The sequence below is a fragment of the Ogataea angusta genome, assembly GCF_019207475.1.
Source record: "Ogataea angusta isolate 61-244 chromosome Unknown 61-244_NODE_9_length_489604_cov_89.567313, whole genome shotgun sequence".
Taxonomy (NCBI): Eukaryota; Fungi; Ascomycota; class Pichiomycetes; order Pichiales; family Pichiaceae; genus Ogataea; species Ogataea angusta.
In genome coordinates this window covers 390,461-404,268 of record NW_025065223.1, presented here as the reverse complement: position 1 = coordinate 404,268, position 13,808 = coordinate 390,461, and the positions used below count along the sequence as shown (strand labels likewise).

Genomic DNA, 13,808 nt, shown 5'->3' with positions numbered 1-13,808 from the left:
GTAACGGGCCGCGCAAGGTGATAATGTGTCACCTACTGCGCCACCACGCCGCAAGCACATATGTCGATGCGTGTAGCCTGACAAATCTGATAAGAAAATTATATAAAGCATGGCAAATGCCCGATCCGGTCACAAAACGCAGCTTCTTGTTGTTTTCATGGACACACCCGACTGGAAATTCAGGCATTCCACGCGGTAAGAAGAGCATAGGGCATGGATTCCAGAGACACTCCCACTCCTTTGATGGAGCTAGTATCCGCTTTTGGGTACTCAGACCTAGAAATCGGTGAACAAAGAAAAGAGTCGCTCGTGTCGGACCTCAAGGAGATCGATTTCAACGCGGGCGACTTCTTGCACGAAATCCAGTACGACGATCTCAACTACTCCGACGTCGACTACGACGTCGATATCGATTTCGAGTGTTCAAGGTTGTCAAACACCCCTGAAACATCGCAGCAGAAATGCGCTCCGGACGACGAAGACATGCCGGAGCTCACCATCGATCCGTCGAAAGTCGATCTCAGCGGCTCCAGCCGCGCAAACAACTTCTCGCTCGCGTCCATCTATCAGCCTGTCTATCCCAACCTATTGCCTTCTTCACCAGTTGGTCTTGGCCGGTTCGACACGTCTTACTCTGCTTTCCCGGACGACTTCCTCACTGAGTCCACGCCGGAGACACCCATCTCCTACCGCGGCTCGCCTGCCATGGACACTTCGCCTGTGGAGGCGAAAACAGAATACCCGGACGCCAGCGACGACGACTCGGTGTCGGCATGCCGCACAAAGTCCAGAATCACGCTGAAGATCCCAGTAAAGCCGCCGGGCGGCAAGCTTGTGTGCGAGGTGGAAAACTGCGGCAAGCAGTTCAAAAACCGTGCTCTTTTGTCGCGTCACATCAACTGTGTCCATCTCCATCTCGAGCGGTACGTTTGCGAGTTCTGCCACCGCAAGTTCACCAGGTCCGACCACATGAAGATCCATGTTGGCAGAATGCACCAGAATAAGAACGGCGACGCGAGAAAACGTAGCACGAGCAAGACCCGCCGCAAGAGATAGTCGACCCTTTGCATATTCCTGTTCGCCGTCACACCCGCATCTTTGCATATCCAACCCCATTGCTGTACCAACTCGCCATTGCAGGCTCCGACCGCCTGCCTCACGTCATCTTTGCTAGAACGCGCGATTGCATTTTTAATTTCATGCGGGCAACATATACTTTATAATCTAATACTTTAGCCTACGCTGGACATGCCTCTACTAACTCGCAGATCGCCTTGTTCCATTGGTTTATCCTTTGATTCTCCCTTGATTCTCACATGGTAGTTATCCATTGGGCCCATTGTATTGTTCACATCGCAATCTGTCCCTAGGTACATGTATTGATCTCAACTCACTAACAACTAGCTCTTTTCCATTAAACCAGTACTATCACCTAATCATTCTATTAATTTCAGTATTTGGTAAGTATACATTTCAGCCAAAGCGAGGTATTAGTTCATTTGGTCGTATTGCAACGCCAGCTCGTGCAGATTGCGGTCCAGGGCATGGAGAAAATGGTATGTGAAGTAGAGTGGCTCGTCGTTGGGGAACCCGAAAGGCGACTTTTCGCCAAGCCAGAACTCGGAGCTCGTGTCGAGGTCGGTCAGAGAGAGAAACTTGCTCCAGTCGTGGAACGAGTACTTGAAGTCGGGCTTTATGTTGGACAGGAGGGTGGATTTGCGCAGTTCGATGAGTATTTGCTGCAATTGGCTCATTTTGGACAGCAGCGGGTCGTTTTGCTTGCGGAGACGAGGTTTGAGTGATTCATGCGAGGCGACGTTTGGTACTTTGCGCAGAGCAGCCAGTTGGCTGCGTTCGGGCTGATGATAACTGGGGTTATTATAACTTGCCAGCTCGGTAGCGAACGAGGAGGCAGAAAGGTACTCCCTTGTGGTGAAGACGTTGAAGTCCGACACCTTCTTCACGTCCAGCAGGTGGTGGAGGATGGCCTCGGCGGGGTCTGAGTCGTCGAAGTGCGACGGGTTTTTTTTGCGCAGAACATTGAGGTTCTGGATTGTCTCTAACGAGCTGAAAATGAAGTCACTAATGTTCATAACTAGAATGGTCATAACTGGGATCGCCGCAATTGCCCACACACAGAATAATGACCGCCCGCCGCTCGTTGTGGGGGCCGGAACACCGTACCCGATCGTCACAAAACACAGGAACGCAAAGTAGCAGCTGAGATGGTACGCCCAGCCTTCGTACACGGAGAACAGCAAAGACCCTAGGAGCCAGAACACCACCCACGTGGTGAGGATCGTCAGCGTGCTGAAGATGCGCTCGTACCGTCTAGCTTTCCTGCTGGCATTTTTCATGCGGCTGAAACTCTCCTGGTTCGACAGGTTTGGCGGCGCGTTTTTCAGCTCGAGCTCGCGGAACCTCTGCACACGGTGCCAGTAGAACGTGGAGGCAGACGAGAACATGACCAGTTCCCTGATGGTCGAAATAATCAGCCCGAACGCCACCAGCCCGACAATACACCAGAGCAGAGTGAGTGTCTGGGCGCCGCTGGACTGCGGCACAAAGTCGCCGAGCCCGATCGTGAGAATCGTGGTTATCGAAAAGTACAGGGCCTCGCCGTACGACACGTGCAGCAGCGCGGTGAACATGCCGGCCCCCCACATCATCCAGGTCACAAAGAACATGCTCTGCAAAATGAGCGTGTTCTGCACGCCGTCAATGTTGAACACCGGCGGGTACTTTTTCAGCAGCACGCCGAGCGTGTTGAGACTGAGCAGCACAAAGTTGGCAAAATGTAGCAGTACCGTGAACACCGCAAACCAGAACCCGTAAGAATAAGAGTACCTTCGGTAATGCTCGTGGCGAAGAAATTCCACATGGTAGATGGCCACCAGCAGCATCAGCATTATGCTGGCGACAAACCAGCCCGTGATGGAAACCACCTGCGCGTAGTGGTACTTCATTTTTCTGCGGTAGTTCAGCAGCAGACAGATATTCGCCGCCACTCCGCACACCATGGAGATCGTGTTCACCGCGTAGCACCAGCTCTCGTCTGCGCCCGCGGGTTTGCCGGTGACCTTGTCCTGTTTCCAGTTGCAAATCACGGCTGCCACCGAAAGCAGGTTCGACAGCGGGCCGAGACAGCCGCAGATCAGCGGGAAGTACGACGAAAACACAAACCAGACCACAAACGTCGGGTGTCCTGGCCGCACTTCCAGGTTTTCCACGTTCCAGTCGGCATTGTTAAGCAGGCTATCGTAGTACTGTTGTAGCCGGGAGGTCATGTGTTCGAGCGGAGCAGGCTCCTCCGTGGCGCGTTCCGTCAGCGAGCGGAAAAGCGAGTCGATAAGCCCGTCCTCCTGGAGCGAAATCTGTGTGCTTTGGTCTCCGCTCATTCGTCTGGAATACTGTAAATTAGCATGTTAAAGAAAAATTAAATTATTTAATTAATTATTTTTCGCTAGGTGGTAGCGTTGCGGATATTCACCAGGTGCTGGGTATCTTCGAGAAACCTCAGTTCGTCCTCAATGAAGTCGCAGTAGTCTAGCGACGTCACGCCGGCAACGCGCAGGTAATTAAGGTCGATGGCCTCGTCGCAGAAGTATTTCTTGATGAACTGCCATTGGCGCAGCTCGAAGTCAAAGTCCAGCCCGGACTGGTCGCTGTACATGCGGACCCGTTTGCGTGTTCCGCCGCTCGTCACAAACAGGAAGTCGTCCTTGCGCAGACTGACCGGGTCCAGTTTCGGGAAGTTCGAGTGCACAAACATCGGCCGGCTGTTCGTCTTGTTGAACCAGCCGGTGAACGTTCGCGCAGGGTCGTACACCACGTCTCCGGCCCACCAGTCGCGCAATCGGCCCACAAACGACGTCTGGCGTCGCTCGTGTTCCTTTTCGCGCGCTGAAAACCAATCTTTGTACGCTGCCACCAGTTTGTAGTCCACCACCGGATCGTACTGAATCATGCCGACTCCCGTGTAGTGCTCCTCGGGCTGGAGCTGCCAGTAGCCAATCACGTCGACTGCCTTGCGCACATGGTAGAAGGGCAGCCCAAAATGCTGCGCGGCGGCCACAAAGGTCTCCTTGTCGCCCTCGCCAGCCCCGCCCTGCGAGAACAGCGGATAGTACTGCTGCGGGCCGTAGTAGTTGTAGTACAGCGCCAGCAGCAGCGCACGCAGGTGCGTACGCTTGTTCACGGCGATCTGGCCAGACTCGCTCGACGGGTCCGGCAGCGCGCCGGCGCGGTCGTGCAGCGGCATGCTCGAGAACGCCTGACTCGAGTCACGTGCGTAGTATCTGTTTGGCGTCACGGCGTCGATGTTGTTGCGCACCTGCTCGTCGCCGAGCTCGCGGTCGACGAGTTTGTAGTAGGTTGGGTGTGTGACGCGGCGCCAGAAGTCGGGCCACGTGACCATCCCGTGCGACGTGAACGGCTCCGATACGAAGATCGCGTCCGGGTTGGCTACCGGCACGTTGTCTGAGTCCAGAAAGAGCACCTGCTCGAAGGAGGACACCAGCAGCGCCAGGCTTTTGTACTGGTAGCCTCTGATGGTGTATTTGTGTTTGCGAAACTCGGGCACGCGCTCTGTGAGCAGCACGCACTTGGCGTCGAGGTCGGGCAGCACTTTTTCGCACAGCATTTCTTCGTACTCGGCTTCCGTGGGGAAGATGAGTTCCACGGGCAACTTCGAGCCCGACGCGCGCAAGTTCTGGATCCCCAGCAGCGACAGCCACGAGAACTTGCCCCCGCCAATGAACACAACGCCTCTGCCCTCGTAGAGGCCTTCTGGATACGTGGCGGGCAGGCCTCTGACCACGTTTCTGTGCGACACGGCCAGATCCGCCACCATTTCGGGCGGCACCTTGAGACAGTTCAGCAGGTACTCTTCGCTGAGCAGCGGCGCGCCCGCGGTGTCGTGCATGGCGATATTGACCGCCTTGTACGCGCCGTACTCGCGCTTGACCAGCACGTCGAGCGGCATGCCCGGGCCGGCAGCCATGCCCGGCGCGAGCTCGAACCCCACGCGGGGCTGGTTGGCGAGGATAGTGGCCCAGATGTCTTTAAAGTACTTCTGGAACTGCGTGTTGCGCGTTATTTCCCTGTCTGTCTTGGCAACCCCCACGTAGCGCACCGGCTGCGGTCCCTGCGAGTTGCGCAGCTCGTTCAGGTTGTGCTCGTACTCCAGAAGTCCGTCCAGGCCCGCCTCACCGGCCCGCAGCCCGGAAAACGGCCGGCTCAGGCTCGAAGACTGGAGCTGCTGTTCGTAATAGCTGAGTCCTCGGCGGCTTCGGCGGGGCAGCAGCGACCACGCAACGACCGTCAGAACCACTGCCGCCAACACCCTGAAAAACCCGCGCCGTCGCAGACGACGAACAAAGGAGCCCATAGTGAGTTTTTTTATTTATTGTTTGGATTATTTGCACACCCGTGCACCCGCCTGCCGGCAGAAAATACGTTGGCGGAATTTAAGCCTACTCTCATTCTTTGCTAATGGAAGACACTACACGCAGACGTCGGCACTCTTCTGTGGGCAAGATCAATCTGGGAGACAACGCCGTGCCATCCCTGCGCACTATGCACTCCGACAAGGACGTCAAGACGACGGCGAAGCTGCACAAACAACAGCTCAACAGGACGACCGACTCCAGCGACGATCTCGCCGTCCTGGACAAAATCTGGGTCTCGGTCAAGATCCTCAGCTACAGACACCCGTGGCTGCCGCCGCTGGTGATTTTAGCCGCCACGCAGCTGGCCTACTGGTTCTCCAACAACTACACTCCGTCGAACCCCCTGCACATGTTCATGAACATGTCGTACGAGGTTCCGGGCACAAACCCGCCGCTGTACGCGAAGGGCTGGAAGGACTTTGCGTTTGTCGCGTACATGATGGTTTTCTTCACGTTCTACAGAGAATTCCTCATGCAGGTGGTGCTGCGGCCGCTCGCGTTGCACTTTGGCATCCGCAAGGAGTCCAAGGTCAGACGGTTCACGGAGCAGACGTACTCGATGTGCTACTACGGCGTGAGCGGGCCGCTGGGCCTGTACGTGATGAAACAGACGCCGATGTGGTACTTCAACACGACCGCGTTCTACCAGGACTACCCGCACCTGGCCAACTTCTACCTGTTCAAGTTTTACTACCTGGCACAGGCGGCGTTCTGGGCGCAGCAGAGCGTGGTGCTGATTCTGCAGCTCGAGAAGCCCCGCAAGGACTTCAAGGAGCTCGTGTTCCACCACATCGTCACGATGCTGCTGATCGGCCTGTCGTACAGGTTCAACTTCACCTGGATGGGCATAGCCGTGTACATCACGATGGACATTTCCGACTTCTTCTTGGCCACGTCCAAGACGCTCAACTACCTGGACTCGGTGCTCGTGGGCCCGTTTTTCTTTCTGTTTGTGGGCGTGTGGGTCTACCTCAGACACTGGCTCAACTTCCGGATCCTGTGGTCCGTGCTCACCGAGTTCCGCACCGTCGGGCCGTACACGCTCAGCTTCGCCACGCAGCAGTACAAGTGCTGGATCTCGCAGCCGATCGTGTTTGTGCTGATCTTCGCGCTGCAGCTCGTCAACCTGTACTGGCTGTTTCTCATCCTGAGAATCATGTACCGGTACGTGTTTCTGAACGTGGCCGAGGACGAGCGGTCCGAGTCCGAGTCCGAGTCCGAGGCCGACGACAAGAAGACCAACTAGCTACGCCATATTCTCAAAGACCTTGCTATACACATGGCACTCAGGCCTCGAAGCTAATCAGCGACATGGGCTGCGAAACGCGGGCCCCGTGCTTTTCCTTGTACCTGCGCACGCGGTCGAGCCTCGTGCGGTACCCGCGCTCCGCCGCCTTCGCCAGCACCCCACATATCAAGTTTGTAGCCCTAATAGAGTCGTCGTTGGCCGGAATCGCGTACGTCACCAGCGCCGGGTCGCAGTCGGTGTCGACGATCCCGATGCTCGGGATCCGCGACTGCGCGGCCTCGCCCAGCGCCGTCCGGCTGTCCCGCGCGCTCAGCGTCACCACCAGGTCCGGCTTCAGCACGCTGCGCGCCTCGAAGTCCGTCAGGCCTCTGCGCGACCGCACGTCCCCCATGTCCACCTCCACGCGCGGCTTTGCGTTCTGCAGACTGTTGGTGATCGTGCCCGGCACCCACTTGCTCGCAACGTACACCCCGTTGCACCGCTCCGCCGCCGCCCGCACAGACCGCAGCTGGCCCTCCCGCAGCCCGAGAAACAGCACCGTGCCTCCGTTCTCAACCACACCTTCCACCACCTTCGCCGCCCGCCTCAGGTGCACCACCGTCTGCTCCAGATCGATGATGTGCAGGTCGTTGTACACGCCGTAGATGTACGGCTGTGCCGTGTGCTTCCACAGCTTGGTGAAGTGGCCCAGGTGCGCGCCCGCGGCCAGCAGTTTCTGGACGGTGACCTGGTTGCCCGACGGCGGGTTTGTGATCAGCTCGTGCGGCCTGTACACGCCCTTGATCTCCGCGCCGAGCTCGCCCAGCACCTTGTCGTGGTACTTCTTGCGCACCACGAGCTCTGGCTCCGAGTAGGGGTCGCGCTGGGCGGTGGGGACGAGGTTCGGGTACTCCGCGATCATCGACCGCGACGACGCAAACTCGTCGTTCTGGGTGCGCCCCAGAAACGCCTTGAACAGCTCGCGGAACTTGCGCACCGCCAGGTCGTCTCTGTTGAGCGTCGGCAGCGGCGTCGAGTTGAGCAGCTCCTCGAACTCTGCCCGCGACATGTGCTTGAGGTCCTGGATGACGTTGGGGCCGAGCTGGCCGAGCTGGCCGGCAGCACTCTCGCCGGCCTCTGCGGCGGCGGCCGCGCTCTTGACGGCCGTGTTGCGTCTTGCCACTGTCGTGGTCAGAAGACGCCGGAAGTGCACACTCATGATTGTGAAAATTTTGAAGAAAAAGCACCCATACACCGAAAAAAATAAATAAAATAAAATAATCTAGCATGCTGGTACGCTACACGAGAGGAGCGCGGGCGCTCGCGCGCGGCCTCGCCACCAAGCCGGAGATCACCGCCGAGTCCGACTTTGCGTTCCGCAAGTCGCACATTGCGAGTCTCCCCACCGCCGAGCAGGACGCTCGGTTCTACCCCGTCTACGGAGACCTGGTCGCTGGCGACGGGGCCGTGGAGCGCGTGCCTGGGTTTGTGAGCCGGTTCCGGCCCGTGTTTGCCGCACAGCCCGAGCTGCGTGTCATTGGGGACGCCAAGTTCATCCTGAATGGCAAGATCGCCAGCATTCGCCGCGCCGGAAAGGGCAGCATGTTCCTTGATCTGGTCCAGGACGGGCAAAAGGTGCAGATCGTGGCGAACCACAAGATGATGGGGCTCACCAACGGCGAGTTTGCCGCCTGGCACGGCCAATTCAAGCCGGGCGACTACGTCTCGTGCACGGGACACCCAGGAACCACCAACACGGGCGAGCTGTCGCTGAAAGCGAGCGAGCGGCTGCGGCTCGCGGCGCCGGCGCTGCACCCGGTCCCGCCCGCTTTCAGGGACCCGGGCAAGGTGTACAGCAACCGCGTGGTCGACTACCTCGCGAACATGCGGTCGCGCGACGTGATGGTGGCGCGCGCACGGCTGATATCGACGCTGCGGCGATTCCTCGAAGACCACGGGTTTATGGAGTTTGCGACGCCGATCTTGGGCTCGGGCAACTCCGGCGCCAACGCCACGCCGTTCACCACCACCAGCGCTCACGTCAAAAACAACAGAGACGAGCCGATGCAGCTCAGCATGCGCGTGGCCCCCGAGCTCTGGCTGAAGAAACTGGTCATTTCGGGCTTCGACAAAGTGTACGAGATCGGCCCGGTGTTCCGCAACGAGGGCGTCGACGCGACACATAACCCGGAATTCACCTCGTGCGAGTTCTACGCAACGTTCACAAGTCTGGCACAGACGATGGAGTTTACCGAAAAGCTGTTCGAAAAACTGATAGCCGAGCTCAGCACGCTCGCAATCTGCCGAGAACGGTGCAGCTGGCTGCAGCAGAGCCTGTCACGGAACGGCGGCGAGTTCAAAAAAATTGACTGCCTGCAGCAGCTGCCTCTCGAAACCGGCAGACCGTTGCCAGACTTCTCCAGCGAGGCACTGGTGCAGTATTTCAAGGAGCTGGGGCTGCCGCTGCCGAAGGTGAGGTCTCCCCAGAAACTGTTGGACGTGCTCGTCTCCACGTATTTGGAGCCGCTGTGCCAAAACGAACCAACGTTCCTCTACAACCTGCCCGAGGTGCTGGCTCCGCTGGCAAAATCTGCAACCAAAAATAATTTTAATGTCTCAAACAGATTCGAGCTATACATCGACGGCACAGAAATTATCAACGCGTACGAAGAGGAAAACAATCCGTTCAAGCAGGCGGCCAAGTTTGCACAGCAGCTCAGCGCACGCACCCAGCACAACGACACAGACGCCATTCTGCCCGACACGGCGTACGTGGAGGCCATGGAGTGGGGGCTGCCGCCCACAACGGGGTGGGGGATGGGCATCGAGCGCGCGGTGATGTTCTTCACCGCGTGCGAGCGCATCGACCAGGTGCTGCCCTTCGGCAAGCTGCCAGACGTCCTGAAGCAGTAATTGGCGGTGCGCGGAAAAAGCCTGCGCGCGGCATCTGCCGTAGGCTGACATAAGCGGTCACAAGATAGCAGAGTTCCGCCTCGCACCGGCGCACGGCAACAGGCAGCTCGGGGAATCCCGAAAAGGCAGGTTAACGAAAAACACAATAGCGGGCCGCAGCGCCAGCATAGATTAGCTGCAGCACACGCCAATCACGGCTCTTTGCGCACAATAGGCCGGGCCACAAGCCAAAAATTGGATCCTGTCTATTTGCAATTTTTTCACCCACTTTTGCGATAATGCGCATCCGTGCAGGCTGTTATCAGCACCGAGTGCACCCTTAGAACTTTTTGTATATATTAACTCGAATCGGCTCTCGTTCTGATCCCAAGCATGTCTGTGTCTCGAGTTGCCCGTCGCATTGTGCACAAGTTCACCACCAGGGAAGGACTACTTGGAGATTACGATTATGCCTATCTGTTCACCCCACGCTTGCCATTTATGAAGGGCTCCGAAAAAGTTCAGCCTTTCTTTGGTCTCGACGACGAGATCCCCGTCGTGCTGGGCTTCTTGCTCGGTCTTCAGCACGCCCTGTCGATGCTGGCCGGTGTCGCCTCGCCGCCAATCATCATTGGCGCCCTCGCCAACCTGGATGCCGACCAGCAGCAGTACCTGGTGTCGTGCTCGCTCATCATCTCTGGCCTGCTGTCGGCGGTCCAGATCACCCGTTTCAAGATCCCGTACACGCCCTACTACATCGGCACCGGTCTGGTGTCTGTCGTGGGCACGTCATTCGCCACCATCAGCATTGTCAGCAAGGCTTTTCCAATCATGTATAACGCAGGCGTTTGCCCCGTGGACAGCGACGGGACGCAGCTGCCATGTCCCGACGGATACGGCGCCATTCTCGGAACGGCGGCCGTGTGCGGTCTGCTGGAGGTGCTGCTCTCGTTTCTGCCGCCGGCGCTGCTGCAGCGCATTTTTCCGGCCATCGTGACGGGCCCTGTGGTGCTGCTCATTGGCGTGTCGCTGATCCAGTCCGGATTTGAGGACTTTGTGGGGGGCTCCGGGTGCATGGACGCCACCAACAGCTGTGCCAAGGGCTACAACTGGGGGTCTGCGCAGTTCCTCGGGCTTGGGTTCCTGGTGTACCTCACCATCATCCTGTGCGAGAAGTGGGGGTCGCCCATCATGAAGTCCTGCGCCGTGATTGTCGGGCTCCTGGTCGGGTGCATAGTCGCCGCCGCGTGCGGCTACTTTTCGCACGACTCGATCGACGCCGCCCCGGCAGCAACCTTCATGTGGGTGCACACGTTCAAGCTGTCCGTGTACGGCCCTGCCGTGCTGCCCTTCCTCGCGTGCTACATCGTGCTCATGATGGAGGCCATCGGCGACATCACCGCCACCTGCGACGTGTCCCGCACCGACATCGAGGGCCCCTACTACGAGTCGCGCATCCAGGGCGGTGTGCTCGCGGACGGAGTCAACGGCATCATCGCCGCGCTCATGACCATGACGCCAATGTCGACTTTTGCGCAGAACAACGGCGTCATCTCCATCACCAAGTGCGCCTCCCGGACTGTTGGGTACTGGTGCTGCTTTTTCCTCGTTGTGATGGGCGTGTTCTCGAAATTCGCCGCTGCGCTCGTCGCCATTCCTAAAGCCGTGCTCGGCGGCATGACCACGTTCCTGTTCACGTCCGTGGCCGTGTCCGGGCTCAAGATCATCGCCACCACGCCCTTCACCAGAAGAGATCGCTTCGTGCTCACGTGCTCGCTCATGTTCGGCTTCGGCGCCACGCTGCTCGCCGACTGGTTCAGCAACGTCTTCACGTACGACGGCGACAACACCGGGCTTTCCGGCTTCTTCGACGCCATAGTTCTCGTCATGGAGACCGGCTTCGCCGTCACCGGCTTCATCGGCGTCGTCCTCAACCTGTTCCTGCCGCAGGAGCCAGACAACCTCGACGCCGCGTCCGAGCTCATCGAGGAGCACGTGATCGAGAACGACTACGGCCGCGTCGAGGAAGGCTCGTCCCAGGAGAAGAAGGCGATTAAATAGACCTAATACTCTCGTTACTATGTGTGCACCAGCTTGCGGTGGCTTTTTCTCACGTTGCTCCGGTGCCGTCTGCTTTTCAGATGCACTGCGTACTGCTCGCCGACAAAAAGAGTCGGTCGTCCCGTTTCGTCCACACACGTCTCGCAGTAGTGGTGCTGCCACTTTGTCTCGTCGTTTCCGGCGTCCTCGCGGGGCGCCAGCACGTCTGCCAGCGTCTCTGGCACCGTGAGTGCCTCTGCAGGCGGCACGCCGGCAAGAAACCGCCGGCAGATGTCCGTTCCGCGCTGTGCCACGTCCTGCTCCCATTTTCCCAGATCCGTCGCGTCCAGCACCACCACCTGGCCGCCGTTCGGCCAGCCAAACTGGCCCTCGCGCGCCAGCTCGCGCGTCAGCGTCCTCGCGATCCACTTCACCTGCCGCCGCGCGTACCGCCGCGTGTTGCGCTTCATGTCCTCTATGCAACCGGCCAGCCGTTCAGGGCCCTCTTCCAGGTACGGCAAAAACTCCTTGTACCCAATGACCTGCCAGACGCCGCGGTGGAGCTCCATAGTGGGCTCCGTCCGGCTGCGGAACGCGTGCATCTCGCGGATCTCGGCCAGCGCGCCCTGCTGCAACATTTTGTCCACGCGAGAATCAAGCCGCTCGTCCAGCACGTCCTGCCGCGCATATAGCCAGAAAAACAGCATCTGATAGCGCAGCGCGGACGCCGCCTGCTGCTGCTGCGATCGGTATAGATCGGACGTGCGCTGCTTGGTGGCGAAGTAGATCTCGAGCGCCCGCCGCACGCGGCGATGGTCGTTCGGATGGAACTTCTGCGCCACAACAGGGTCTTTCTGCTGCAGCGTGCGGAACACTTCGTCGGGCTGGCCGTCCAGAACCGCGCGCTCGGCGTCGGTCAGCTGCTCGGCCGTGGCGGTATCCAGGGTCTTGTTCAAAAAGAGCAGGCTCTGCAGATAATAGTGCGTGCCACCAACGAGAATGGCGGTTTTTCCGCGGCTATGGATATCCGCAATGGCGGCCATGGCCTCCTGCTTGAACCTGTGGATGTAGTACTCCGTGTCCCAGGGCGTGTGGTCCATCACGTGGTGCGGCACACCTTTTCGCTCGGCCACGGGGTGTTTGTTGGTGATCTGGTCGAGGCCGCGGTACATTTGCATGGAGTCGGCGTTCACTATCTCGCCGTCGACTGCGCGCGCCAGCTCGACGGCAAACTGCGACTTGCCCACGCCGGTGGTGCCAATGATTGATATGACTTTGCAGCTCATCCGGAGCATGTATTTTTTATTTGAATTATTTTTTTTTTTTTTATGTAATCGGTGCGACAAAATTTTTTATTATTTCGACATGTTGAAAAGTACGGCACAGGGCACCGGATTGTTCCGTTTTTTCGCGACGTCGCGTGTTTTGGCAGCGCCCAAGGTCAAGAGAACGCCCGAACAGCTGCGTGCGCTGCAGAAACGGGCCGAGAAAAGAGAGGCCGCCGTGGCCAGAAACGCCAGACGGCCCGCCGTCGAAAACCCTCTGTACATGCCTGTTCCCACGGCCCTGCGGTACCTGCGGGCAGCAGAAGTCGGCCGGCCCACGAACGAGGCCGTAATAACCCTCCAGGCGCGGGTCGTCTCCAAAAAGGGCGTGGCGCCCTTGCAGGGCAGCATCAGGTTCGCACGGCCGCTCACAGATACACAGATCCTTGTCTTCACGGCCGACGAGACAATGCAGCAGACCGCTCTGGCGGCCGGCGCGAGACTCGCGGGCGGTAAGCAGCTCGTCGACAAGATTGCGGCCGGCGAAATCGACTTGTCCATCTTCGACAGAGCCATCGCTACCCCAGACATGGTTTCTGCGCTGCGGCCCGTGGCCAGAAACCTGGGGCCCAAGGGACTCATGCCGGCTGCCAAGCGTGGCACCGTGGTGGACGACGTGGCAAAATATATCGAGGACAACATCTCTCTGCAGCCGTTCAGACAGAGAAACGACCACATTGCGCTGACGGTCGGCAGATGCGACTTTTCCGACGAGGACCTCCTGAAAAACGTGATTGCGGTGTCGGAGGCCGTCAAGGCGGCAGTTGCCGCCGCGCAGAGCAAGTCGCCCACGATTCTGGGCCAGACGGTGCTCTCCACCACCCACGGCCCGGGCATCGTGATAGACTTTTAGCATGTATATATCTGGCTGCG

The 13,808-nt window shown here is 58.7% G+C and overlaps 8 protein-coding genes across 8 annotated transcripts; 4 read left to right on the top strand and 4 right to left on the bottom strand.

Annotated features, from left to right (window-relative positions):
- Positions 1–213: 213 nt before the first annotated feature.
- Positions 214–1,056, top strand: KL928_004411 (uncharacterized protein; the record flags this gene model as incomplete). Its single annotated transcript, XM_043205107.1, has 1 exon — positions 214–1,056. One exon carries the CDS (start codon positions 214–216, stop codon positions 1,054–1,056), a length of 843 nt encoding a protein of 280 aa, XP_043058478.1.
- A 434-nt stretch (positions 1,057–1,490) lies between these two features.
- KL928_004410 (uncharacterized protein) lies at positions 1,491–3,398 on the bottom strand (the record flags this gene model as incomplete). Its single annotated transcript, XM_043205106.1, has 1 exon — positions 1,491–3,398. One exon carries the CDS (start codon positions 3,396–3,398, stop codon positions 1,491–1,493), a length of 1,908 nt encoding a protein of 635 aa, XP_043058477.1.
- Positions 3,399–3,463: 65 nt separating this feature from the next.
- On the bottom strand, positions 3,464–5,389 carry KL928_004409 (uncharacterized protein; the record flags this gene model as incomplete). The annotated part of the gene is made up of 1 exon (XM_043205104.1): positions 3,464–5,389. The coding sequence occupies one exon, from the start codon at positions 5,387–5,389 to the stop codon at positions 3,464–3,466; it is 1,926 nt and encodes a 641-aa protein (XP_043058476.1).
- A 104-nt stretch (positions 5,390–5,493) lies between these two features.
- On the top strand, positions 5,494–6,696 carry KL928_004408 (uncharacterized protein; the record flags this gene model as incomplete). The annotated part of the gene is made up of 1 exon (XM_043205103.1): positions 5,494–6,696. The coding sequence occupies one exon, from the start codon at positions 5,494–5,496 to the stop codon at positions 6,694–6,696; it is 1,203 nt and encodes a 400-aa protein (XP_043058475.1).
- A 40-nt stretch (positions 6,697–6,736) lies between these two features.
- KL928_004407 (uncharacterized protein) lies at positions 6,737–7,897 on the bottom strand (the record flags this gene model as incomplete). Its single annotated transcript, XM_043205102.1, has 2 exons — positions 6,737–7,815; positions 7,879–7,897. 2 exons carry the CDS (start codon positions 7,895–7,897, stop codon positions 6,737–6,739), a joined length of 1,098 nt encoding a protein of 365 aa, XP_043058474.1.
- A 68-nt stretch (positions 7,898–7,965) lies between these two features.
- Positions 7,966–9,591, top strand: KL928_004406 (uncharacterized protein; the record flags this gene model as incomplete). Its single annotated transcript, XM_043205101.1, has 1 exon — positions 7,966–9,591. The coding sequence occupies one exon, from the start codon at positions 7,966–7,968 to the stop codon at positions 9,589–9,591; it is 1,626 nt and encodes a 541-aa protein (XP_043058473.1).
- A 768-nt stretch (positions 9,592–10,359) lies between these two features.
- On the bottom strand, positions 10,360–12,905 carry KL928_004405 (uncharacterized protein; the record flags this gene model as incomplete). The annotated part of the gene is made up of 2 exons (XM_043205100.1): positions 10,360–11,866; positions 12,061–12,905. The coding sequence occupies 2 exons, from the start codon at positions 12,903–12,905 to the stop codon at positions 10,360–10,362; spliced, it is 2,352 nt and encodes a 783-aa protein (XP_043058472.1).
- Positions 12,906–12,975: 70 nt separating this feature from the next.
- KL928_004404 (uncharacterized protein) lies at positions 12,976–13,788 on the top strand (the record flags this gene model as incomplete). Its single annotated transcript, XM_043205099.1, has 1 exon — positions 12,976–13,788. The coding sequence occupies one exon, from the start codon at positions 12,976–12,978 to the stop codon at positions 13,786–13,788; it is 813 nt and encodes a 270-aa protein (XP_043058471.1).
- Between the last annotated feature and the right edge of the window lie 20 nt (positions 13,789–13,808).